We start from the raw sequence: 25,695 nt of genomic DNA, 5'->3' as shown, positions 1-25,695 counted from the left end.
GTCCTTACTATGAGAGCAACAATCAACATAATAAAATGTATTTTCATGGTTACCTCAATAGCACAGTGAGCAAGGGGCTACTTGCAAGTGAAGAAAAACATTTAATCACGTGTCACTATTGTAGTAAAGTTGTCACTTGTTATGCAACTTGTGATTGCAAAGTTTATTACATTTTGCCAAAGGACACAAGCATGGAGAGATTGATGCTTCATGTAGGCACTCACACACACAATGTGCAACCAGGGACTTCAATGGCTGCAATTAAAAAAATTAGATCTCTAGTTCATTCAGTTTTGCAAGTGAATCGACACTGTGGTGCTAGGAAGATTCAAATGATTGTAGCAAAACAAATTATCACTGAATCTTTGACAACTAATGGTTCAATGGTGGAGGGAGAACAAGAGTTTACAAACTTTTTGGAGGAGTTGATGCCATTGGTTCAAAATTAGAGGTTAGTTTCGATTATTCAAGTCTGCAAACTATGGTTTGTAGCATTGTTATTAGTTTAACAAACTTTCGTTTGTTGAGGTTGCAGGTTCAATAGTATCGTGACATGCCAGAAAAAAAAAGAAACATGTGTTGTTGGAGATGGCTTTGATAACATTTTGGAGTTGAAAAAAAGATGCATGTTTCCTTTTTTTCATGGCAGTAGATTTCCAGGGCAAAGAGGGGTGGGTGAAAAAAGTTACATTTTCAAGATGTCTACTAAAGGACCCGGCTCTGGAGTGGAATTGGTTAATCGAATGCGACGCTTAGGAAATGGAGACCTTTGCAAGTCTTGGGTTCACTTTGACTTTACACACAGAATAGATGACTGGGCAACAATGTCTTGTTCTGTATACGATCCATGGTTTGTTCGGGAACCTTACTTGTTATCAATTTTCGTTGACATATTCTAGTTGCTAATCACTGTATTTCTTATTGCAGCTTGAAGGGGATCATGGTGATTGCTATTTGTGATACAAAGGAAGAGGATACAGAAACACAAATTCTTTTTTGGAGATGCCTTAATAATGTGATGCTCGAGTGTGGATGCCCTCCTGTAGACTTTGTAGGTTTTATGGCGGATGAAGCCGGTGCAAATTGGATGGCGATCCGCAGTGTTTTCAATGCGGGACCTGACAATGTTTTGGAAGGAAGAGAGCGATTGTGTTTGTTTCACTGGGAACAAAGCTTACAAAAGCACACAACAAAATACGTGCCTTCAAACCTTCAGAAGCATCACTTGAATTTATGTGAGAGGTGGCGCCTTTCAAAATCCATTGAAGAGGGCAAGAGGAATGCCACAGCTATACAAAATTGGTGGCAGCAAGTAGGACTACCTCGAGATAGTACTGTACCATTGAAGAGATGGATCAAATGGTGGGAGAATTGGATAGACCATTGGGGTAGTACTACACATGTAAATGTTTTTTTTTTGTTTCTATTTGTTACATACACATTTACTAATATCATTGGGGTGGGAATACCCAAGTATGAGAATAAAATAGACATGTAAGAGGAATTGCTGAGTTTTTTATTAGGTTGCACGCTTCCTTGAGTCCTTGGGAGAGGGCTTGTATTCCCAACACAAATCTTTCTGAGAGCATGCATGCAAGTTGGTTGGCAGGGGAGGATGGAAAGAAGAAAATTGGTTTGTATGATGCATGCGCCACTGACTTGATCAACTCATATATTCAATGTTCAAGGCAACTGGCCTTCACAACTGGAAGATACTCTGGAAGTGGTCCCGACATGGATGCTCTTATTAATAGGGTGGTTGCAAGAAATACCCCTTCACCTGCATTCATAGCTCGAACAGTTCAAGGAGCAGTTCTTGGCACCCCCATGTACGGAGAGCCTTTCATTTCTGGAAACAAAGAAACAGTTCAAAGGAAAAGAAGAACTCTAGATGGTTGTAGCTCTCATAAACCTGGCTATGTAATGGAGTCAAGGGATAGAAAACAAAAAGGATGACCACACAAGATAAATTTTCAAAATAGAAATGATCAACCTATAGAAGTGGGCTTGGACCATGAGGTGCATGCAGTGCCGATTGAAATGGATCTCCCAACTAATATTGTCTCAGAGGAGGAAATGCATTGAAGTTTGTGGGCCATCCGGAGAATGCCTGTTTATTGCAAACGAAAATGTTTTGGTATTATAAATAGAAAGAAGTGCTACAACATGATAGAAAGTAGATCACCTGGGTTACTATGCCCTTCATTTTGGTCAGAGAGGGAATTTCAAGGTAAGCCTATTGCACAATGGTTCTGGTTTTGCAGTCATGATGTGGATCATACATGGGATGTTGATAAACAAGTTAAGCATGTGCCCTTGCGACCAAGGATTTGGTCTATTGACAAGGGCACCAATGCTTCTGCAGAGGAGATTTCAATTCTTATAAAAGGAGGTTTTGTATTCAAGCATGATGGCATTCCACCTACCCCCAAAAATACTACGACCCATGGGACAGAACCACTTACCTCTTCAAGTGGCAAGCGAAGAAAAAAATGGAGACATGGTATTTCTAAGGATGCAGAAAGAAAATTTGCATTGGCTGAGACATTGGATGTAGTTTTCATGGAAGAGAAAGTAGTTGTGGCAAATGAGAAAGTCATATTTTATGTTATGTCAGAGCATTTGTATGAGGTGCATGTCAATCCCGAGCCCTTCTGCACGTGTCCTGACTTTCAAAAGAGAGAGTTGGAAAGTAAACCCTTCTTGGCCTGCAAGCACATGTATTATGTCTACATTCGTGTGCTTGGGATGGACAAAAATCAACATATGATGATGCATCAACCTTCCCTTAAGCAAACTGATTTAAATTTTATGCTTGCCCTTCCGCGACGCATAAATTGCAAATCAAAGACTTGAGAGTTTTATGTTGGCTATTGTTCAATGAGATGGGGACCATGCAATACTGAATGAAAGATTTAAAGGGCATATGAAGAAGTGGAGGTGGACCTTCATTTTGGATACATGATGTGAAGGGACCACATATTTGGTATTTTTCTTTTTGAGCATAATGAAAACTCTAGTAAAAGTAGACATTATTAATCATGGACCAGTTATCCATTTGTGGACATGATTGGACGAGGATCTAGAAGTGGAATTATTGATCATGCTTTTTTTATTCATTGAGAGGGCCATCTATTTATAGGTTAGGGATCTCTTTATAAACTATGCTTATTTAGTATGCAAAGTAATTTCATTTTTCTTGATTTGATGCTCCAACTTCATTTTTATTGAGCCAATTTTTTTTCAAGGTAATCTAGATCTTGCTCCTCTTCTCCTATTATGAAAAGTATGCAAGTTTATTGTTTGCCTTTTGCTATGATGAATACATCCATAAAGCTTGGTATTCACTGAGGGGGGTACCTATTTGTAGGTGATGGATCTCATTATAAATCATGCTTATTTTGTGTGTAAAGAAATTTCATTTTTCTTAATTTTAATGCTCCAAGTTCATTTTTGCTAGTTGTGACAATTTTTTTCTCATGGTAATCTCGATTTTGTTTCATAAAGCTTGTTGATCACTTCATTTTAATTCCCCTCAGAGGATTGTCTATTTATATGTGAAATATCTCTTTATAAATCATTCTTGTTTTGTGTGCAAAGCATTTTCATTTTTCCTGGTATTGATGTTCCAAGTTCGTTTTTGTTGATTGTGATACTTTTTTCTTAAGGTAATCTTGATCTTTGTCCTTTACTCCTATTATGGAAAGCATGGTTACATAGAATCTAATCATGTATCACCTACTCTAGTCACATTTCTAATATACATTATGGTTGCTTCTCCTTCCCATGTTACACCTTCTCAATTGTTTGCTTCCCCTTATCACATTATCAAGGTGTTTTTTATCTAAACCATGTTCTAATTTCTAATTTTCATTTGTTAATTGGGTATTTTTTATCTAAACCATGTTTCATCTAACCTTTGATTGGCAAGTCTGTTATTGATAAAAACCATGGCCAAGTTTGATGTTGAACCAAACCATGATATGGTTGCTTCCCGTCCTTATGCAACAACTCTACTCTTTGCTTCTCTTTTGCATATTGCTCTTCCTTCCACTTTCCATACTCAATTCTACTAATTTTTATTTTTAGCACAAGGTTTTCTTTAAATTCTACATGAGTCAAATCATGCCTAAATCTACACAAGAGGAGCTAGACATGAGAAAGACCTTCAGAACCGCAAATGGTAAACTAGATTCGTTGTCAAAAGCTACAAACTATGATGAGAAGTGGTCAATAAATGATGCAACCTTTGCCATTGGAAAGGTTGAACAAATACTTGGCCAAATTTTTCAACAAGAGGATGAAAATGATATATCCCTTGTAGATATGTTAGAGTTAAAGCTCCCTACAACCATATATGAGAAGCTTTGGAGTGATTAGTAAAAAAGATGAGGAATATATTGACATTTGTTGCTATCAAGTCCACATATCAATACTATATAATAGTTATATATAAGTGGCTTTCATAATTTGTCTAAATAGTTGCAAGAGAAATAATTATATTTTCCTATATTGAGTTCTTTTTGTGTTTTGTTTAGATTGACTCATAATTTTAGAGATTAGTCAAATTGATAAGGGTGCTTTTTGAGATGTGTGGTAGAAACCCAATTTTGTTCATTTTTCTCTCTTCGGTATATTTTGAGAGTTTGAAAAAAATGGTCCCTTGAATAGCTTGTTTAATACAAATTTTCAATATGGGTAACAAGATTATCCCCATAAAGTTACAAATTTTGTGAAAAAACTCCAAGTTTTGGAAAATTTTGTGAAAAAACTTCAAATTGGGGGCTTGCTTTTTTAAATCCCCCCAAGAGGAGTAGACACAAGTTCTCGCTATCTTAAGGGAAGGAAACCCTAGGATGAACTTAGAACCCTGATAGAATTCTAAGATGGGAAAATGGTTATCAACAGATCAATTAAATCCTAGACCGAGATCTTAGGATGAGAACCAAAGGTTAGTAACTTGGGGAAGCTATCATCCGAAACTATAGCAAAATTGCTTGCCCCTATTACATAGGAGAGAGGTCGGAAAGGGGTTATTCTCTATCCCTCAAAAAATAATGAAAAATGATGCTTAGGCAAGAAAGACCAAGAAGGGTGACGCCAGCATCAAAGATGAGGACTCCACCTTAGCAAATGTCCTGAGCACTTGCCTTCATTGTTTGTTTGTGCTTGTAAATCTAGATTCAATGTCTGTAAAAGGATGGTATGACCCAAGCTCACAACAAAAATTTGAATAATGAATCAAGTTGAATTCAAGGAGGGCGTGCCAAGCTACCCCCAGCTGGCCACCAACCCTAGCCAAGGGGGTTCCAAATAACCATGACAGGAACGTGGGTCGAACCCTGCCACGAGAGGTCTCTCCATGGGTCAGTTTGAATGTAGGAGGATGCTTGGATGCCAGGGGAGACTTTGGCTATAAATTCCCTGCCTCCGGGTCCTACTCAAATGATTTATGTGACTTGAGATGGATGCTCAAGGCCCTGATACTAGTGCAAGGGCAGAAACTTGGAAGAAATAAGACGCATCCTCACGGATTGCAAAATCTATCCTTTTTTGGACAAGACTTGTATTTCAATTAAGATGCTAATATAAATTTTACTTCCAAGGAACCCTCGATTCTCCCAATGCTTCCGCATTGGTGTTTGAAAGCACATTTCCATGTGGTAAGATGGTTCGTGGGAGGTTGATATAAGAAAAATAATCCAAACTTTGATAGATTTGGTAACTTATACTAATACAATGTTGAATGTACAAAAATGTAATGTATGGGAATGTTGTACTCATGGGCATATATCGAGTGATAGACCAACACAAACAAGATCTAGCCTAAACTATATCTCCAAACAACCCTTATGGCCATTTCTCAAAGTTTCTCAAAGACAAACACATTTAATGGTGATTTTTATTTACATTGAGCATATTATGGCATGCATATTATAGACAACCTACAACATCACATAAATTTAACAACCCATAAAACATATCCAATATTTTTTCTTCTTCTTCCTTCTCTCTCTCTCTCTCTCTCTCTCTCTCTCTCTCTCTCTCTCTCTCTCTCTCTCTCTCTCTCTCTCTCTCTCTCTCTCTCTCTCTCTCTCTCTCTCTCTCTCTCTCTCTCTCTCTCTCTCTCTCTCTCTCTCTCTCTCTCTCTCTCTCTCTCTCTCTCTCTCTCTCTCTCTCTCTCTCTCTCTCTCTCTCAACAATTAATAATGTGTGCACACACATGCATATATATATATATATATCTTTTTATTAATAATTAACTATTGTATTAATAATTATTTATTAATATCTACTTAATTAATTTAAGGTTTTAATAATTATAATGCATATATTATAATTATCATAAATATGAGTAATACATGAAGGATAGTTATATATACTAATTATTAGTAAAAATAATACTATGATAATTAGTATTATAGCTTATAATTATATACTAATGTACATACATTATATAAAAGTAATTATTATATAAATATTTATTATGAATATTTTAAATAATTATAATTATATATAATAAGTAAGCATTAGTATACCAACTATACATATTGTTAGAATGAATGAGATGTACTCATATGAACATGTACTTAGAGAATGTCTAGGAAGACAATATCTAGACATTTAGGAGGATTAGATAAGATGGATCTACAACATCTGGAGGATACCTCACTAAGAGAACCTACCATATCCACATCTTTATTGTATATATATGTGTACTCCTAGCCATTGCAATGCAAGTAAGCAATAAATGTGTGTGATTCATTCTCCATCTCTCTCTCTCTCTCTCTCTCTCTCTCTCTCTCTCTCTCTCTCTCTCTCTCTCTCTCTCTCTCTCTCTCTCTCTCTCTCTCTCTCTCTCTCTCTCTCTCTCTCTCTCTCTCTCTCTCTCTCTCTCTCTCTCTCTCTCTCTCTCTCTACATGGTATTACAGCGCACCAAGCTCCTAATGGCCTAACATTCTCAATCATTTACAAACTTAGAGGTGGCCCTAGGTTTAGTAGGTTCTTGCATGCATCTCATAATAACTCACCTCATTTAATTTTTGCATTGCCTAATTTAGTGTACTCATGATAGGCTTCTCATTGAATAAGCACTAGTCTACATCTTGGTTTTCTCACTCATTGAGTCTGCATCACATTACTAAGAGATTTCTTCATCACAAAAGTTATGTCTACATCAAGAACTTCAAGAGGGGTTCTCTATTAAGTAATTATGAAGTCTCTACATCAACAAGAAGGTGCTCTTTATTGAGATATTCACAACGAACTCTACATCTCAAGGAAGCCTACGTCAAAGAGTATTTCTACATCAAGTTTGAATATTTTGTGTGTATCTTGGAATCACAAGGAGGTAATATTCATTGGTGATTATCTATCTTAAGAAGAGCTTCACAAAGGCCAATATCTACACCAACATGGGAATATATTGTTGAAGTGGTAATACCATCATTTGTATTGACTTTTCCTCCATTGATTATATTGGTAAAATTCACTATATTTGGTAAGTACATCTTTGAAAACTCTATCTTTGAATCATTTGGAAGTGAAAACAAGATTCAAATCCACATAGAGTCTCATTTGGCATTCCACTACAAAAGGCAAGTGTCACTTCTATCATTTTAAGCTTACAATTTGGAGCATATGCACACCTATTATGCCTACTAGGATGTTGTTCTTATTGGATTAAGTATTCATTGGTTATTATTTAGTATTCTTGGCTCCCTTTATGATTCTACTATGCTTCTACCTTCTATACAAGTTTGTTGATGCTACTCCAAAAATCGTCACTTAAAAGCAAACATTACATCTTACATTTGAAAGTGCTATCTCTTGCATTTTGGGTCCCTATGTTTGTTTCAAGAAGAAAGGGACTTCCAAAGCATCAATAGTAATGCAACACTAGCTCACTGTCATCATATCTTGGAGGAGGAGGATGACGAAGAAGAAGGCCACTTTTAGTCCATCAAATTTCAACATGATTTACAACCTTTTTCTCCAACCTTCTTTGACTGGGCTATGATTGTGAGGTTGACATCTAGAGTAATTCCAGACAAACACAATGGATCAACCATCACAAGCAATGCTATCATCATATACTCAGTGCTCTCACTTGTGTCATCAACCTATCGGCTCATCATCATTGCAAACATCACCCTAACTGGTCATCAATGCCACTAGCTCAACTCTACATAGCTAGTCCATTCCTCTTATAGCATCATGGGACCCATAGCTCACCATCAACATCAATCAATGTGCTTCTTCAAGAAGGCATCCCACGAGGTGCTATAGTTCAACAACAACATCAAGCTAACAAGTGTAATCTTCTACATAAGACCAATGTAAAAAAATGGCACTTACTCTAGCAATTCATAGTATCAATTGTGATTCACAAGTTAGCTCAAAGCATCGATGTGCGATCATTAGGTGGCTTTGCAAGGTAGCATCAACAAAGTCCACAACGAGCTATATTCATGGCCATTAATTTTGGCTTATCAAAGTTGTACCAATCAACTACAATATCCCAGCATCATTTGGTGCCATCACAACAATAACAATTGGTCCACAACGAGCTATATTCATGGCCATTAATTTTGGCTTATCAAAGTTGTACCAATCAACTACAATATCCCAGCATCATTTGGTGCCATCACAACAATAACAATTGTTTTCTTCCTCTAGCTCATCAACATTCCCAACATGATCAACAACTATCTTAGCATCACTTGCTCCAACTATCAAGTCAACCGCTAAACTCTCTAATTAGTGGCATATGTTGACAATCAGCTCATAGTTTTTGGTGACTACTCCAACTCCAATAGAGAAGCCCAAGGGTCATCATTCAATGTGCAATATCTAGTAGCCACACAAGCTCAATCTTCCTACCCATCACTCTAGCAACCTATGATAGTCAATGGCTCCACATGTTAGCATTTCAATAACTCCATTAGTCATTTCCTTTCCCATCAATATCCACACCCTAAGTATCACCAGTAGTAGCACAAGAGTTCCTCCAGTGCACCACCCTCAAACTCCCCTAATGCCCAACAACCGGTGATAGCGTTCTTTTAATTCATCGCAAATGATAGAAGAAAAAAGATAAAGTAGCTAGTAGCACAAGCAACCATTGCAACCCCAAGAGCTGAATCACACAACCAAATAAAGACACTGTCAAGCTCTCAAGACTCTTCTACTCCATTAATGGATTGCCAATAAATTGCAACAACATCACCATGCCCTAGTTAATGCTTCAGTTGTCCGATAAGACATTCAAGTAAGTATAGCTTTTATTAAGGCCAATAGCCTTAATTTTTCCAACTTGCCAAGCCCGTGATAACAAGTTGTGTTGCAAGAATTTAAACCTGACATAGCCCTATCCTTTCTCTCTCACTCTCATTTTCTAGGCCACCCACCCACTTCCCACCATTAAAGCTATCTATCACCACAGTCTCTCAACAAACCTTACCCTAAAGGTTCTTTTCTCCTTGCTACACATATTCTATCCTTTCTCACTTAAAATTAAAGCTTCTCGTTAAACTCATTTATCCTCATCTCTTTTTTGAGCCCTATGCATATCTACCTATAAGCCTTATCTCCAACCTTATCCTCATTCACATCCACTATCATTGCCAAAAAAAAAAAACATATGCTTTGCACACTTCCATAGCCCATGCCCTTGCCACATGTTTACTCTCTCCTCTTTTGTTAAAATCTAAATGTTCTCCCTTATCTAATGTCTCTCTCATTTCATCCTTACACATCATCACAAGAAATTTCTATCACATCATACAACACATATGTTTCATCCTTGTATCCTCTTAAGTTCATTATTCACTCTCTCTTGTCACCTAATGGACTGTATAGAAAAAAAATTGATGGAAAACCCCAATCCTCTACTAGATAAAGGTCTCTCATATCCACCTCTCTCTCATGACTCTTCCATTTTCTGCTCTCAACCCATCCATCCAAGTATGTTCTAGCTCTCTCAGTCACTTTCAATACTACAATGTTTCTCACTCCTATCACTCTCTCCTCTTGAATCCTGAAATAGAAGACTCCATAATCTCAATTACAACAACATTTGAAGAAGGGGACACCCTTTGTACCTTATATTTTAAGGCCCAAGAAGACAATGTCTATTTCCTTTCTATTGGATTGTGTTTTTTCAGACTTTTGGATGGTACTTTAGTGGCAAGAAGATGGAAAAACCTTTTCACTCTCTTAGTTGACAATATGGATACTCCTACCATTCTTCATCAACTCTTACTAGATATCTCTACAAACCTTCAAGGTCACTCCCTTGTCATGTACATTGCTTCCACTTCTCTTACATCTCTGAGTACGATCCTCCAATTCAATCTCAAGTTCATATTTTGGTCCTTATCTTCCACACTCTCTATGTAGAGGTGAGCAACCGCTAAGACCCATGGACCGCTTATTCTTTCAAGTGTTTCAAGTGACCACTAATGGCTGCCTCTCACATAGCTGATGCACTATGCCTCCCTACGAGTATAGTGAGCTTACCTTAATGCCCGTTTGAGTTGCTTTCTCTCTCAAGCACTCTGATAGCTCCAAGATTTGTGATACAAGCTCAAGCATCCTCAAGCCTCTTCCTCCAAGCTCCATACTCCATAGCCACGCGTGATACGAGAGAAGAGAAGAGAATAAGAAGAAGAAGAAGAAGAAGAAGAGAGGAGATGGTAGAGAGCTTCACCTCCAAGATCCCTCACCCTCACACACTCATTCCCTCACTCGCTAACACTCCCTCCCTCAAGCATTCACAAGCAAGCAAGCAAGAAAAGAGAACAAAAGAAGAAGAGAAGAAGAATAGTCCACTTTGTCACACACCAAAGAATGAGCTCTCATTCACTTTTTGAACTTAATATACAAAACCCTCTTTCCCTTGGGCGGTCATCCCCTTTTTACATGACCAGCCATGGCCTAGGCCCTTTTTTCCTTTGTTCTCCTATCTTCCTAGCTTCCTTCCTACTACTTCCCATCAACCTTTACCATTTGCATGGGTGCTCTTAAAACAAATCATGATGCATATTGCACTCTTTTACAAAAGTATTGACTTGCACTTTTTTCTTGTGTGTCTTTCTCCTTGATTTAGAACTCTTCAATGCTTCTTGTGTTTCCCTATTTTTCTTGGTGCACCTTCGTCGTCTACTTTAGATTTTCCAAATTTTCCACCTTGTTCGTCTGTTTGAGGGTTAACATTACCCCCCTCCTAAACGAGTGCCAGTCCCATGGCACTAATGGATAGTAGTTGTTGGAAGATGGGATGGGTGTAGCCAAATGGATTTTTTGGGGTTTGAATACAAGCCCTTGCAGGGGATGGTATTGGATGGATGGGCCCTTGAAATTGAAGATATAGTGGGGGCAGGTCTCTCCCTCACGCTGATTTTAAGTGGATTTGTCTTTTGAAATTAATGATGGTGTTAGACCAATCCCCCCTTGGAGAATGGCGGGTGGACGGATCTATCTTTGAAATTGATGATGGTGTTAAACGGATTTGTCCTCTTGCCCTCCATAGTTGTTATGTTGCAATCTTAATGCTTTGCCCTATTCTCTTCAAGTTGCCTTATCCCTTCATCGATGTCTATTTGGCATGCTGATAAAATGAATCACATTATGCCTTGTGCTTTCCTTGCGAGAGCCCTCGGAGGCTCTCCCTCATCCTTGAGAGAGCGCTGCTAGAATATTTGGTGCTTATCTCCATCCTTGTGAGAGCATCCTTCATCCTTGATAGGGCCTCCCTCATCCTTGAGAGGACCTTGCCCAAGTACTTGGAGCCCCCTCTTTTTCTAAGCTTGCCTTCTCCCACACATAGTTCCAAATGAGCTTCTTCATTCACTTTTTGATTCGGGTGTCTCTATCTACCTTTGCTATTTCATCTGCATGGTGTCATGTGCTAGTTCTAGGACACTTGTGATTTCAAGTTGGTGAAGGTTCAGTGATTTAAAAGGTCAGTCATGTGAGTCAATGATGATGGGGTTGTAGAGGCATTGAGCTTGGAAAGAAACAAATCACCCAGTTAAGGTGGTGGGGGTCATGGGTATATTGCATGGATGATGGGGTTGCCGAAGTCGGTGGTTGATGCCTTTGTTTGTATACCTGAAAAGAAAAGAAGGTGCCCTACCTGGGGGTGTCTCTGCCTTGCTGTGGAGTGCATGGTGCACGTGCTTGTGGAACTGGGAGATGTCGATGGTGTCCCACACTTGAGGACCTAGTTTATGCATAAGGGAGGTGTGGTGCAGGGGGCTCAGGGTGACAAGTCTAACAATAGGCAAGAATTACCTTCCTAGGTATGTCCTGCCCTTGATGTGCCCTACGCATTTGTCGTGGGGAATCAAAAAGGGCTAGGGGGTCCGGTCGACCAAGGCCACCGAACGCACCTAACTTGAGAACCCCTAGGTGCTGAACTGTGATTCTTGTGCATCCTACTATGTCTATGTGTGATATCTCTTTTTGGTTCCATGTTTTGTGATTTCCTTTTCTGCTTTGTACCTCCTTGTCTTTCTTTTTCTTCTTCTTCTTTTCTTTCTCTCTCTTTTTTTTTGTCCAAGTTACATGGTCGTGATAGAAGTTAGTCTTCATCATCGGAGTGGGGTGGAGAAGGGGGCCCAATAGATTTGTTAAGGAATTGGCAGCTTTGGAAGTACCCCTTGAGGTTTAGGCGGACTTGAAGGGTGGAGGTAGAGAGGAATGGATGATTGTAGTGGGTGAAGTGGCTATCATTCATATCCTCTAGAAGAGCTAAGAAAAATGAAGGTAATAGAGTAGCTTGCATCATTAGTCATGCCATTGCGCAACTATCTATAGTGTTAGGATCAAAATGGAGTACTGGGAGGCCGCACTCTTGCAGGGTGGGGTCTTACCTAAGGAGTATCCTAAGCAATCTAAGGTAATTACAAGTAGTAATAAAGCTGGGGTCAGGGCATGAAGAGACTTCATTAGTGAATTGGATTAGGATATCATACAAGTTCTCTAATATGAAGACAAGGGCATCTTCATATGTAGTACAATGAAGATTATAGATTATAGGGAATTCGTAGCGGCCATGGACACTGGAGTCAAAATTCACTCCCATCCTTTGAGGGTAGGGCATAAAGGTTGGGTCATTTTGCTCGAAGGGTTGAGTGTTGCAAAAGGCCATCCAAGTGTTAAGGTTGGTGTCGTAGACCCTTCTTCTCCATTTAGGTGGACATTTGTAGCCAGGCACAGACGTTGGCACTTCAAAAACCTTATTCTGCCAAAATTTGGCATCTTTAGTGACCCATAAGGTGGGATTTTGCTCTCTCTCCTCCAATCATTTCTGTTCGAGCCTGCTTCTAATGTTAATCACCTCCTCCACCACCTTGATGGTGGGCAAGACCCTATGCAAGGTGGAGGGGAACTGGAAGTTAAAATCAAAGGGGCTCCTTGATGTTTCTTGCCTCTCCTAGATCACAAGGTCTGTGTGGAAGCTCACTAGGGCATCATCTTCACATGGTGGGATAAGTGCCTAGGGTGCCCTCACTCCCTTGGCATTCCATTTTCTCCTTGTGTCCTCCACCATTTGTTTTCTTCTTTCCCTCAGTGCCGCCTTTCTTTCTACGAAGGTGTCTGTGTGTCGGTGCTCTCCAGGCTGCGGGGAAGGAGGCAGTGGAATAAGCTCTTCTTCATGTGATCCCATTTTAAAGTTTACATCCACCTCCCTCTCCTGGTTAGATCCTGCCGCTCTTCTTTGATGAACCCAAGTGCGTCCACTTCCTGCGAGGTTAGGCCTACCAATAGGAGATCATGGCATTGCTCTTCTAGGCTTGAGCCAACTCCACTAGGTTGTGGTGACATCTGCAATCCTGCTTTCAATGCTCTACGAGCCGTTCCCAATTTCTTTTTCATTGCCTCTATGGACTCTCCCTCCTCTGCCTAGGTGACGTCCAATAGGGTATCCAGGAAGGCACGTTACTGGGTCTGGAAGCTCGCTTGGGCGACTTCTACTCTGCTTTCAGCAAGTATTTTTTCTTTTTCAACTTGAGCGAGATGGCGTGCAAAGGATTTAACTTTTCTTCTGTTCTGGTTAGCCCATTCTTTTGCCCTCCTGTTTATAACTTTGAGGCTTTCCCCTACCTCTCAATTAGCACTATCAGCTTTCATTCTTCATCTTCCATTTCTATCCTTAGCTTTTGTTGCTCTTCATGTGCTGAGGCAGCCTCTTGGGTTAGTTTCTCCACCTCTCTTTCATACCTGTGAGCTCTTTCCTCCCTCAGCTCCTCCAGTTCTTTTGTGGCTTTAGTGATTTTCTCCATTTCAGCTTGCAGATATTTGTAGCCTCTTTTTCGGCTTTGCTACTGCGATTCTTTTCTCCTCCTCGGCTTTCTTTAGTTGAGAGAGAAGATCCTTGACATACTCGTCGTATTCTTTGGGTGGCCCCTTTGTTGCAGGGACGGAGGTTGTGGAGCCTGCAACCATTTGCCTCTTAGGTTCTTGCCTCGACTCGGCGTCCATGATGGGTGCCTATCATGAAGCCATATTCACCATTATTATTTTTCAAAATAATTATAAGCAACAAAAAAATGACTACATACTTGCTAAACTGAAATTCTTGAGTGCAGAAGTAGAGTTTTTCCTCCAAGTAGTCTATTGATTTCAAATTTTATTGACATTTTCCTCAATCACAAGTTGTTTCATCCTACACTTGCAATGTGTGCTTTTCCTTTATTGTTTTCCTTATGTGTTTGGTTTGATTCACCTTACCCCCTCCCCCTTCTGAAATGAGAAGAATCCTCCCTAGGATTAAAGGGTTAGAGGATGAAGGGCCTGCAGCACATAATCTTAGTGTTTTACTTTTGCATGAGCCAAGCGTAGAAATTTGGATTATATTCTAAATTAGCATAGTTATCCGTATCAAAAGGGCGGATGCCTACATGCGTAATGTAAGTGAGGACATCAAGCAAGAAGTCGCCGGGGCTAGCAACATGCAACTCCTCCTTAGTGAGGATGCGATCTAAATAAGAATGTACCTCAATGTGTTCTTCAAGGGGTTGATTACGGAGGGTAGTCAACACCCTATATAAAGTTGGAGCTACATAGGTTGGGTCGTATTACGATGCCTTGATTGAGCATTGCTTCTCAACATTGGTCATTATTTGGCATCTCTCTAGCTCCCATTGCAATCGTAGAGTGTACCATTTCCGCAAGAAGGAGGAGTCATTGTCAGCAAGCTATTTCAGCTTCTTGATTTCTTGGTTTGTGGCCATGATTGTGTTCTTGCTATACGATGTAATGAGATGCTATTTGATTGATTGTTCCTTGGATATCATCTCAGTTGTAATTAACTCCTCAGCTGCTTCAGAAGCCTTAACGAATGCAAATTCTTACTCTTCCCAAGAGCAAGGGGGTGTTCCTACTTCCATTGCTATAGGTTCTTCCAAGAGACCTAAGTCTATTCAATCGTAGCTTTTAGCCAATGTCACGAAAGTAGCATCCAAGCATCTTAGGCAAGCAAACAAGTCATCCCCACTATTTTCAACAAAGTTGGTAGTCAAGGTTAGAATTGATCGCCGCTCATCAGAGAGTCTAAGCCTGGCAAGTGGTTGAGGTTTGACAGCACTAGAGAGTTCAGCAGCTAATGTTTTGCTTCTTGGTTTGCTCCTAAGGTTGTAGCTTGGTTTTATGTTCGATGGGTTTGGTTGTAGCTGCAATTGACATGCTACTAGGCACTTCTGAGGTTTGAGGGGCACCACCGGGACTAGATTTGGGCGGTTTGTTAGTAGAAGGCAGTAGTTTTGGGCTTCAGTGTTGGGTTCAATGGGTTTCCAGCATTGAGGTCTAGTGGGTTGTCATAATGAGTCACGATCCCCCTCCTTACACTTGATGGTGGGGTTCTCTACTGATGGCCTTGCGAACTTGGAAGGAGTCACACTACCCTTTCTGAAAGATGTAACTATTCGAACGTTGCCTATGGCTAGGTGGATACGTTGCGATTCGTAGTCGACAATACAACAAGCTCGCTTCTCGAAGGTTTGTCCTAACAATGATTCCCTACCTGTATACTTAGTGTTGGGCAACACATAGAATATTATCGGCATGCTTTGAGACTCGATAGAAACTACAACCTTGAACTTTCCCAAAAGTGTGTAGGGTTGGTCTCCATAAGGACTGAGCTTAGCATTAGTGGGCTGCAATTGCGGTTTGCCAAGTTGGGTCCAATAATCATGAGTTAAGACATTAAAATCGGCTCCCTCATCGATCAATGCATTGATGGTCGATGTGTGCTTAGTAGTGACCGTCATTCTTAGGTAAGCTAGTTCTATATCTTCCTCATCTTCAGTCCATCTCAGTGATAGTGGCTACTCATACTTGGACAGGGGGTGCTAGCATTAGAGACTCATGCAATGGGTGCATGGGAGGGAAATACTTTTTTATGCAGTTTCCATTGAAGAAGCCTATGCCCTCGCCTTCCATGGTTTTGAGCTCTACGTTGCCAATTCGGCTAATGGTTCGAACCCTAAAAGGTCCTAGCCCCCGAAACTTGAGCTTTTGCTTATATCCTTTGACTGAGTAAAACCGTACTAAGTCACCCTATTCAAAGTTGCACTGCTTAACATGCTTGTCAAACCAACATTTGTGTCTTGCCTTCTTGCATATTAGCGCATGGGTGGCTAGAAGCCACATTTTTTATAAGCGTTTGAGCTCAATTGAGCGTTTTGTCCATGCCTCCTTCCCATTCCATCTCTCTTGAAGGGCTATCTTGAGGCTAGGTACGAAGAATTCCAAAGGTAGAACTACCTATGTACAATAGGTTAAAATCTAAAGGGGGTCTTCGTCTTGTAAGCTGTGTGGTAGGCCGACAAGGCCGCCATCAACTTGTTATCCCAATCATTGCGCATAAAGCAAAGATAACTTTGGTTAGGACATTCACCAAGATTTTATTTGTGGATTCGGCTTGACCATTTTCCTGAGGGTAATAAGGCAAAAATTTTCGATGGATGATTAGGAAGGAGGACATGAGGTGAGCTATCACTTCGTTGATGAAGTGTGTGCCTTCGTCACTGACTATTTCAATGGGGCAGTCGAACCATGAGATCACTTGCTCCCATTGGAACTTAGCAGTGGTCCTAGTGTCATTATTTCTCATAGCTCATGCTTTTATCTATTTTGTTAAATAGTCGATGGCCCACAATGATGTATTTGGCTTGTGAATATTGTGCTGCAGGACTAATGGGTCCGATGAAGTCAATCCCCCATTTCTCGAAGGGTTATCATGTGATAATTGGGGTTAGCTCCATGTGATCCTTATGAATAGGAACTTTAGTCTGTTGGCACTCGTCACAATGCTTCACAAATCATGCCGCATCTCAAAAGAGGGTAGGTCACCATAGTTGGGACTACAGCACTTTGTGGCCTATCGTGTCTCTGCTGAAATTTCCTCCTACGATTCCGTCGCGTGCCTCTATCAGTACGCCATGCATCTCATGCTCACACATGCATCTACGTAGTAACCTATCTTGCCCCATCCTGTAAAGTTAACCTTCTATCAACAACTGATAGGTTTGGATCTTCAGGATGAGCCGCCTAAGTCAGGATTTTTCTCTCAGTCATTCTGACAGTCTGTGCTCAAGCACTTGAACTATGTCATCTGCCTAATACAGTGTCATGTCAGCTCTAAACAAATCCTTTTCGCTGGATAAGTGGAATAGATGTACATCTGGTAGTTCATCCACAATGCCTTGTCCAGTCCCTTCTCCCATGGGAATACAGGACAAATGGTCAGCCATGTAATGCTGCTTTCCTTTACGCACCACAACGGAGAAGTCAAACTCCAAAAGCAGAAGAAGCCATCTAGCGATGCATCCTGTAGCATAGGGTTTGTTAACCAGATACAACAAGGCTTGATGGTCAACAAAGAAAGTAAAAGGCGTAGCCAAAAGATAATGCCAAATTTTCTTTACAGCAAACACCATGGCCAAGCCCTCTCCCTCAGTTGTTGAGTAATTTATTTTGGTCTCAGTGAGTTTTCTGCTAGCAAAGCTCATTGGGTAATCCAGGTTGTGTTCACCAGGTTGGCACAACACCACTCCTACAACGAATTTCGAAGCGTCAATGTGCACATGGAATGTGAGTGCCCAATCTGGGGTTCATAGAATTTTTGTCTTGGTTGAGCCTTTTTTAGTTCCACATATGCGCGTTGGCATTCCTTGTTCCATTCGAATATGATCAATAGCTTGTTTAGAGGTCTTGCAATCAATGCATAGTTCAACACAAATCGTCGATAATACCCTGTATGTCCTAAGAAACATTGAACGCCCTTGTAATCAGTTGGGGTGGAAGGCGACAATGACCTTGATCTTTGAGAACTCTATTGCAATGTCATTTTTCGACACCAAATGTCCTAGGATGTATCCATGCTTTACCCAAAATTGGCACTTCAAGGGGTTCAACAAGGGAGGTATAGTCGATATCGTTCAAAGACTGTTCGGAGTCAGTCTAAGTGCTCTCTCTAAGTAGAGTGAACACACAAGTCATCCACGAAAACCTCTAACTACTTCCTCAGCATGTCTTTGAATATTGTACACATCAGTTGTTGGAAAGTGGTTGGCGCATTAATCAACCCAAAAGGCATGACTATGTAAGCAAAGACTCCCCATTCAGTGGTGAATGCGGTCTTGTGCCTATCATTAGGATGCACTTGCACCTAGTTGTATCTAGAGAAACCATCTAGAAAACTATAGGCCTCTTTGCCAGTCTCTCTCAAGCATGTGCTTGGTGTACGGAAGTGGGTAATTATCTCTCTTCATAGTTGTGTTTACCTTCTTATAACTGACACACACTCTAATCTTTCCATTCTTCTTTAATATAATGACAATGGGGGAAACCCAGTCCATGTGTTCAATTTCATAGATGAATCCTGCTCTCATTAGCTTATCAATTTCTTCTTTGATGGCATGGGTGTGCTTTGGATTCATGGGATATGGCCATTGCTTGACCGATGTTGCATCAGGTGTCATGGGTATGTTGTGAGTCACCACACTTTGGGTCTACCCCTTTGAGCTCTTCTAGGGATCAAGCAAAGAAGTCTATATACTCTTGCAAGAGAGTAATGATACTTGCTTCATTTTGCTCAGTCAAGTCATCGGCTATAAAGATAGGTCGTGGGGTATCCCCTTCCCTAGCTAAATTGACCTCTTTGACCTTGGCGGGTTCCTCGATTGGTTCACTTGCTTGCCCTTGTCGTTTGGCTCCCAGCAAGATCACCATCGTATCTCCCTTTTTTAACTTCGTGAATCACTTTGGCAGGTCTTGCGGTTTTTACTACTCTTCTATCTGTGTTTTTTTAGAGGCAGCTTCCATCGTTCCTCCCTTAACTTTCGGCGTCTTAGGTGGATAGGTAGATCCCCCTTGGTGCATCTAGTCTTGGGAGGTCAAGGTATTTCACGATCACTATCTGAGCTAACTTCTGACTCAAAATTGAACTCTCCATCTTTGCTAGAAGAGGAGCTCTCTCTAAGTAGTCATAGATCTGAAGGTGAGTCCATTTGCAGCAGTGGTGCGTCACTCAGTTGGGTTAGGCATGCCTGCTCGTAGTCGATTATGCCTATGTGCTCCAACCAAGTTCAATTGTAGTCATTGTGCCTGACTCCTTTCTCTACTCTAAGGGCGCTCTGCTTGCGTGGTCTAGGATCCACTCGTATTTGTTCAATTATGCATCCCCCAGTGTCGTATTCTATGGTATCGATTTTCCTTTTGCTCTCATCACTAAGGAAACAACAGTCCTCGTATTTGTTGTCAAAGCTATCTCTATCCGATTGTGCATCATTCTTCAAGTTCTGATATATCTCTTCTTGCTGGCCTAGGATTAAAGCCCAATTGTACCTCAAGTTTAAATCGTGTACCTTGGACCATCGCCATTCACACTCGTCTAAGAGATCTTGGAGTGGCTTAAGTTTCGTTGTTGCTGGATTGCCTGTCGGTCAAGTACCCTAGGACCTCCAAGAGCTCTCGTCTATTGTTCGGGACTTGGAATGCAATAAGGTTGGGTCTTCCACATAGGCTTCCAGTCATCATGCAGATTGGCACTGAGGTCTGTGTCCTTGGGCTCGCCAATTGCCTTGATGGCTTGTTCATACTCCTCCATGTCCGAGAATGGCAGGTCGATGGTAGCAAGAACATGCATCCAGTCTCACTCGTCCTCACAGCATGGGATGTACTTGGTAAGGGCCCCATAAGATCTCCTAATCTGGCGGTCACCCTTCAGCATGGTGGAGATGGCATCTAGGTCAACCGGCATAGTTTTCCAAGTGTCCATCTCTACTCTTACAACCTCCGTTTAATTTCCTAAGAAGATGAGACCATTGGCCCAGTCTTCTATGACTCTTGCATTGCACATCCAGGGTCGGTCTAGCAGGATGTTGTAGTCCACTCCCTTCATGACTATAAAGTCAACAGAGAATTGGATTCATGCGATCTTCACTGGCCAATTTTTCAACACTCCAAATGGTTTCACCTTCATTCCGTTCGCCAGTGTGACGTTGAACCTAGCAGTCTCAACCAGTGGGTTACCCCAAGTTTGGAGTACTGCATGGCTTAGCACACTCACTCCTGCCCCCATGTCTATGATTCCCTTTCTTGTGACATCCCCCAGAGCTAGGACTTGCAGGACTGCAAGCATTTCCATGCCTTTCCAAAAAGCATTGACGTGCAAGGATTTAGGCATGGAGTGTAGTGTCAGACTCGGTATTTGTGTTTCTGCGTTATGCTCAAGCAAGTCTGTGGTAATTGGCTCATCTAATTCCTCGACCCACTGTTTCAATTCCTACCATAGCATTGGATACTGCCTAAGCGGGTCGCCTAAGCTTAGAGTCACAAGGGTGGTCACCATTGTATTAAGGAGGTTGCTAGCTGCTTGCCTTTCTCTCGATTCTGCGGTTCTTGGCCAATGGCCTTGACTAGTTTGCTGGCCCGGAGCATTTAGGCTTTGTCTAGGCGGCCCTGCTTGTGGTGCCATTGCCTCCCTCGATTTTGGTCGTGGGAGAGAGACTGGCATGCTTATGCTTGAGAGATCATTGATCTCGTCTTCTAGTATGGGCTCAGCATCTTTTAGGTGCTCTTGGGCATCCTTCACCCACTCTTTCACCTTCTTGATGGCTTCAAGTTGGAGCTTCTGGTTGGGGTACTTCCCGACCTTAGCACTTTCTTTTTCAGTCGTCCGTGGGGCCCACGTTTCTTCCTCTATGTCAACGAATTTCCTCCCCACATGCAGTGTTGTGGAACTTTTGATTTTGAGGGTGACCTTAGCATCTAGCCTTTTCTTCTTTCGTCTCCAACTCTTCTTTCCAACTGAGTTTGTGTCAAGGTTGCTAGGCCCTGTCAATGATATGCCGGCGTGCTTCATCTGCACGCGAGCCATGACATGCAATGGGATAGGCATGGCCTCTCCATTGAGTGTCTTGACACCAAATAACCCCAATGGAACCAATGGCTTGTTTGCTGAACTAGAGGATGGCCTTCGTCTAGGGAAATCCACAAAGAGATGAGTGATTCCACACTCAGTGAATCTCAAGTCAAGCCTTATCTCTATTTGCTTGCTCCCTCTCGGTGTAGCACAAAGAAATGTGTCCTGGGTGACTGCAATTCCAACTTGGGTCTGCCCTACTAGGCCTTTGCCTCTCCCTCTACCTAACGCCATCACTGGTACTAGTCGGTAGTCCATAAGGATAGCATTGCCTTCTTCATCGTACGATACATATGGAATTACATAAGGCTCATCGCCGCTAGGCTCGTCCACATAATGGACTGGAGTATCACTTAATGGATGTGTCACGTAGGGTCTAGGTGGTCTAGGGATACATATAGGATTTATTTCCAGCCTAGGGATGGACGGCTTAGCATCGTTAGGTGTCGGGAGAGTCAATGGGGCTCCCCTTCCAAGGAAGTTCAGTGGCCTATTCGCAAGGTAGGGTTGACCATAAGGTTGTGGGTATGAGAGTCTTCAGATCATCTCCACTCTTGGCTCTAGCCCTGTTATTTGCTATAATAAACCAACTATCCCCTTTTTATTAGAGATCTCCATCTCCTCAACCTCTAGGATATGTAATCCACTTCTCTCATTTCCCCTTACTTGCCTAACTTTTCGAACTCATCACGGACAATTTTATCCTCCTCTTCCCTTAGGTTGCCTTGGAGGAAATGGATACATGTCCCATGTCTCTCTAACTAGCATGGACACAGTGACATATGTCCCCTCTCTCCACAACTTTTCTATATTTTCCCCTTGCATAAGTAACTATATGATAAAAATTTATCAAATGCTTTTAGCTCCGCTTTTTCCCTCAATGCTAGACTCTTGAGTTTTTCCTTTAGCTTTTTCCTTTGTTTTATTCTTACAATTTCCTATCTGTTTCTTCCAAATATTTTTTGTGTTTTCCATTTAGATATTTTTTCTTAGTTTTGAAGTTTTATTTCCTTCCAAATAGACGTCTCTTCTCATTGTTACAAGGAAAAAAGAGAAAGAGAAAGAGAGTATATATGTACAACACATGTTCAATTCGATGGTGCAGATGATAGGAAATAAATGTAACCCCCAGTTACCCTTCAAGAAAAATCCATCTTTATTGTGTGAATACCAAACTCCTCCTTGTGCCACATGAGCTTCGGAGCCTTCTAGTTGATTCAAAGACTATATGCCATTACACCAATATATATCTTTTGTAAGGGAATGTAGCTGTTGTAATTTTGCTCTAACTCTGGCAGTGTGTTTATGTTCAGATCTATTCATGTTCAATATTTTCCTATGTACACCTAATATATGATCTCTACTCATAGAATGCACCAAGAGTACCATTGTTGGGATGACCTAAGATAAAATAACAATGGGACAAATATATTTATATGTGTTTATTTTACTTTTAATAGAAACATTGAGAGATGATCTAAAAAGAAACAATGCCAAATCAAAAAGCATATTATAATTGAAAAAAATATAAATTATCATTTGTATAGGAATTAACTCACACTTTTGTATGGGCACCACCTCTCTAAGCTATTGTGACTTATGCTCACTTTATATATGTCTTACAATTATTTCTGAATCCTCTATAGAGAATTGTTTGCATTCTTATCAAGAGAAACCTACACAATTCAACCATTTCATAATATATTCAATTATTTCTTAATCGCATCTAATAACACATGATATATTGAAATAAAAAGGATAGAGAGAGAGAGAGAGAGAGATAAAGAAACAAATTATAAAAAATGTTTCAAGATACATAAAAAAGTTGAGAGTTTCATTGGATGATCTATCAAAAAAAATCTTGTAATAATTACATATGACAAGGGAACTAGGGATTTGATGATGAGCCTAAGTGATGGCTCATCTAGGTTGAGGTTGCTAAAAACTATTGAGACAAACTTTAAATTATGTAGCTTGTATATCTGGAGAAGTGCTCTCTGCTACTACAAAATGTTGTCATTTTTATGAGCAAGTAAATCACATACTTCATCCTCTATATGACCAACACTCCTAGCAAGCTCTTGTAGCTTGTCATCTTGATTTTTCAAAGGTAATGGTGGTCGATATTTTTGAAGATGTTGAAATATCTCTCTTATATAGTGCAATATTTATTGTAACTCGCCTTGCATAGCTAATACATCAGCTAAGTTCCCTTTATATTTGTCATCCAATACTTTTCAATCCTCTTCAAGGGTAACTCGCCTTGCATAGCTAATACATCAGCTAAGTTCCCTTTATATTTGTCATCCAATACTTTTCAATCCTCTTCAAGGGAATACCAACATCTTTACCAAGAGTAATTGATGTACTTTTTTTTTTCTAAAATGTCTTCACTTACTTCTCAATTGCATTCAAGCAAAGAATGATCCTTAAGCATCCAACATTACTGCTACATCTGTTAACATGCTTAAGCGCATGATGAATGAACTTCTTTCTTCCAATCTCTTTTATTTTACACATTCAATCTTGCACTGGGAGTGCAATGCACAACATATGGGGCACAAATGCATTATTCATTGCCCTAGAAGCTTTAGGATGCTCCATACTATGCAAAATGTGTGTTGGAACATTAAGATGTGTATAAATTGATCATAACATCCAAGGAATCTATTAAAAAAATTCATAAATAATCATCTCATGCTTAGGTGCTCATGCAATTACAATACAAAGAGTATCAAGAGCATATGCAAAATAAAAAATAACATTGAATTTATTTACAATTGTATATCAAATACATATATTTCCAATTAAACTATATTTCACACACACACACACACTCTCTCTCTCTCTCTCTCTCTCTCTCTCTCTCTCTCTCTCTCTCTCTCTCTCTCTCTCAATCAATCAATCAATTACATTACCTCTCCTGATATATAATGATCATAAGAGACAATCTCTCTCTCTATTAATCAATTGCCTTGCCTCTTCCAATATATAATGATCATGAGAGAGAGAGAGAGAGAGTGTGTGTGTGTGTGTGTGTGAAATAAACACGTGAGAGAGAAAATATAATATATATAAGAAAAGTATCAAACTAACCTTTAAAAAGGAAAATATATTAAAATTAATATTTTAACATGTTTAAAATATAAAAGTGTTTGTAATTGTAAAAAAACTAACATCTTGTATTGCAAAGAAAAAAATGAAAGAGAGAGAGAGAGAGATAAGACTGAGATAGAGATAAAGACTAAGAGAAAGAATAATGAAAAATTTATTATTACTATACCAAAAATAAAAGATAAACGAATGAAGATACACACAAGAGAGAAAGAGGGAATAATAGAAAAAATAACTATTACAAAAAAATAAAAGATGAAAAAATAACGACGTGAGAATAATAAGAATAATAAATAAGGCAGTTATGGAAGCGGAAGGCTAAAATAGCAAATCATCACCAAATTTTCTTAAAATTTGGAGGTAACTAGGTTAAATGGCGGGCTTAGTTGGGAGTTAAATTGTGGTTACTTTTCAAAAGAGGCTTCTCTTTCCTCTTTCTTCAAGATTTGATCAAGCTTCCATGGAGTTTTCAAATGAGATCTTCTTCTCCTTCATTGATCTTTGCTCCTCTTCAAAAATGGCATGCATAATGGTCTTCTAGCATCAAATCCAACAGGTTCAATACCATTTTCATGACTATGTGGATAGCCATGTGTGCAGGAGAGCAGCCTGAAATTTGCACTGACTTTTCATCCATGTTCTTCAACAAAACTTCAACTCATTGATAGCACTAATGCTTCTAAATGATCATTGGTGCATTGTTTACTTCAAGTCTCTAATGACTGGACTCCAAATGAAGCTCTATTTCTCATCCTTTTGCTCTCTTGAAACCCTAGATGAACAATCCATGAGTAGCCATGAAAGCTTCAGCCAAGCTTTCAATTCTCATCAATTTCTTGAAGACTCTTCATCATTTCATCATGTGAGATCATTTTAGTAAGGATTCTTGAAGAAATTGCAAGGATTAAGCACGATCGGAAGCTCAAGAGCTTCCGTGGAGCCAAAATTTGGGGGAAATAAGCTTAATGCTTCAATCTTAAGTAGCTGAAGCTTCAAGATTGCTCCCAAGCATTAAACACACAAGGCTTGAAGATTATTTTGGCAACATTGGACCAACTGAGGCTTCATCAATGACCTTCTCTCTAATGAAGTGATTATGCACTTCTATGACCTTCTCTCTAATGAAGTGATCGTGCACTTCTAC

The 25,695-nt window shown here is 40.1% G+C and overlaps 1 protein-coding gene across 1 annotated transcript in view; it reads left to right on the top strand.

The window, feature by feature from the left end:
- The first annotated feature begins 626 nt into the window (after window positions 1-626).
- Window positions 627-25,695, top strand: part of LOC148029562 (uncharacterized) — a 45,050-nt gene continuing 19,981 nt past the window's right edge. The window contains exons 1-3 of the mRNA XM_087688571.1: window positions 627-850; window positions 928-1,402; window positions 1,513-1,755. Of these exons, the coding sequence (XP_087544697.1) occupies window positions 627-850; window positions 928-1,402; window positions 1,513-1,755 (942 nt within the window). The remainder of the gene's footprint in view (window positions 851-927; window positions 1,403-1,512; window positions 1,756-25,695) is intronic.

This window comes from Lygodium microphyllum, chromosome 11 (assembly GCF_053477565.2).
Source record: "Lygodium microphyllum isolate KBCC chromosome 11, Lygodium_microphyllum_v1.1.10, whole genome shotgun sequence".
In the NCBI taxonomy this organism is placed as follows: domain Eukaryota; kingdom Viridiplantae; phylum Streptophyta; class Polypodiopsida; order Schizaeales; family Lygodiaceae; genus Lygodium; species Lygodium microphyllum.
This window is presented reverse-complemented; position numbering and strand designations above follow the sequence as displayed.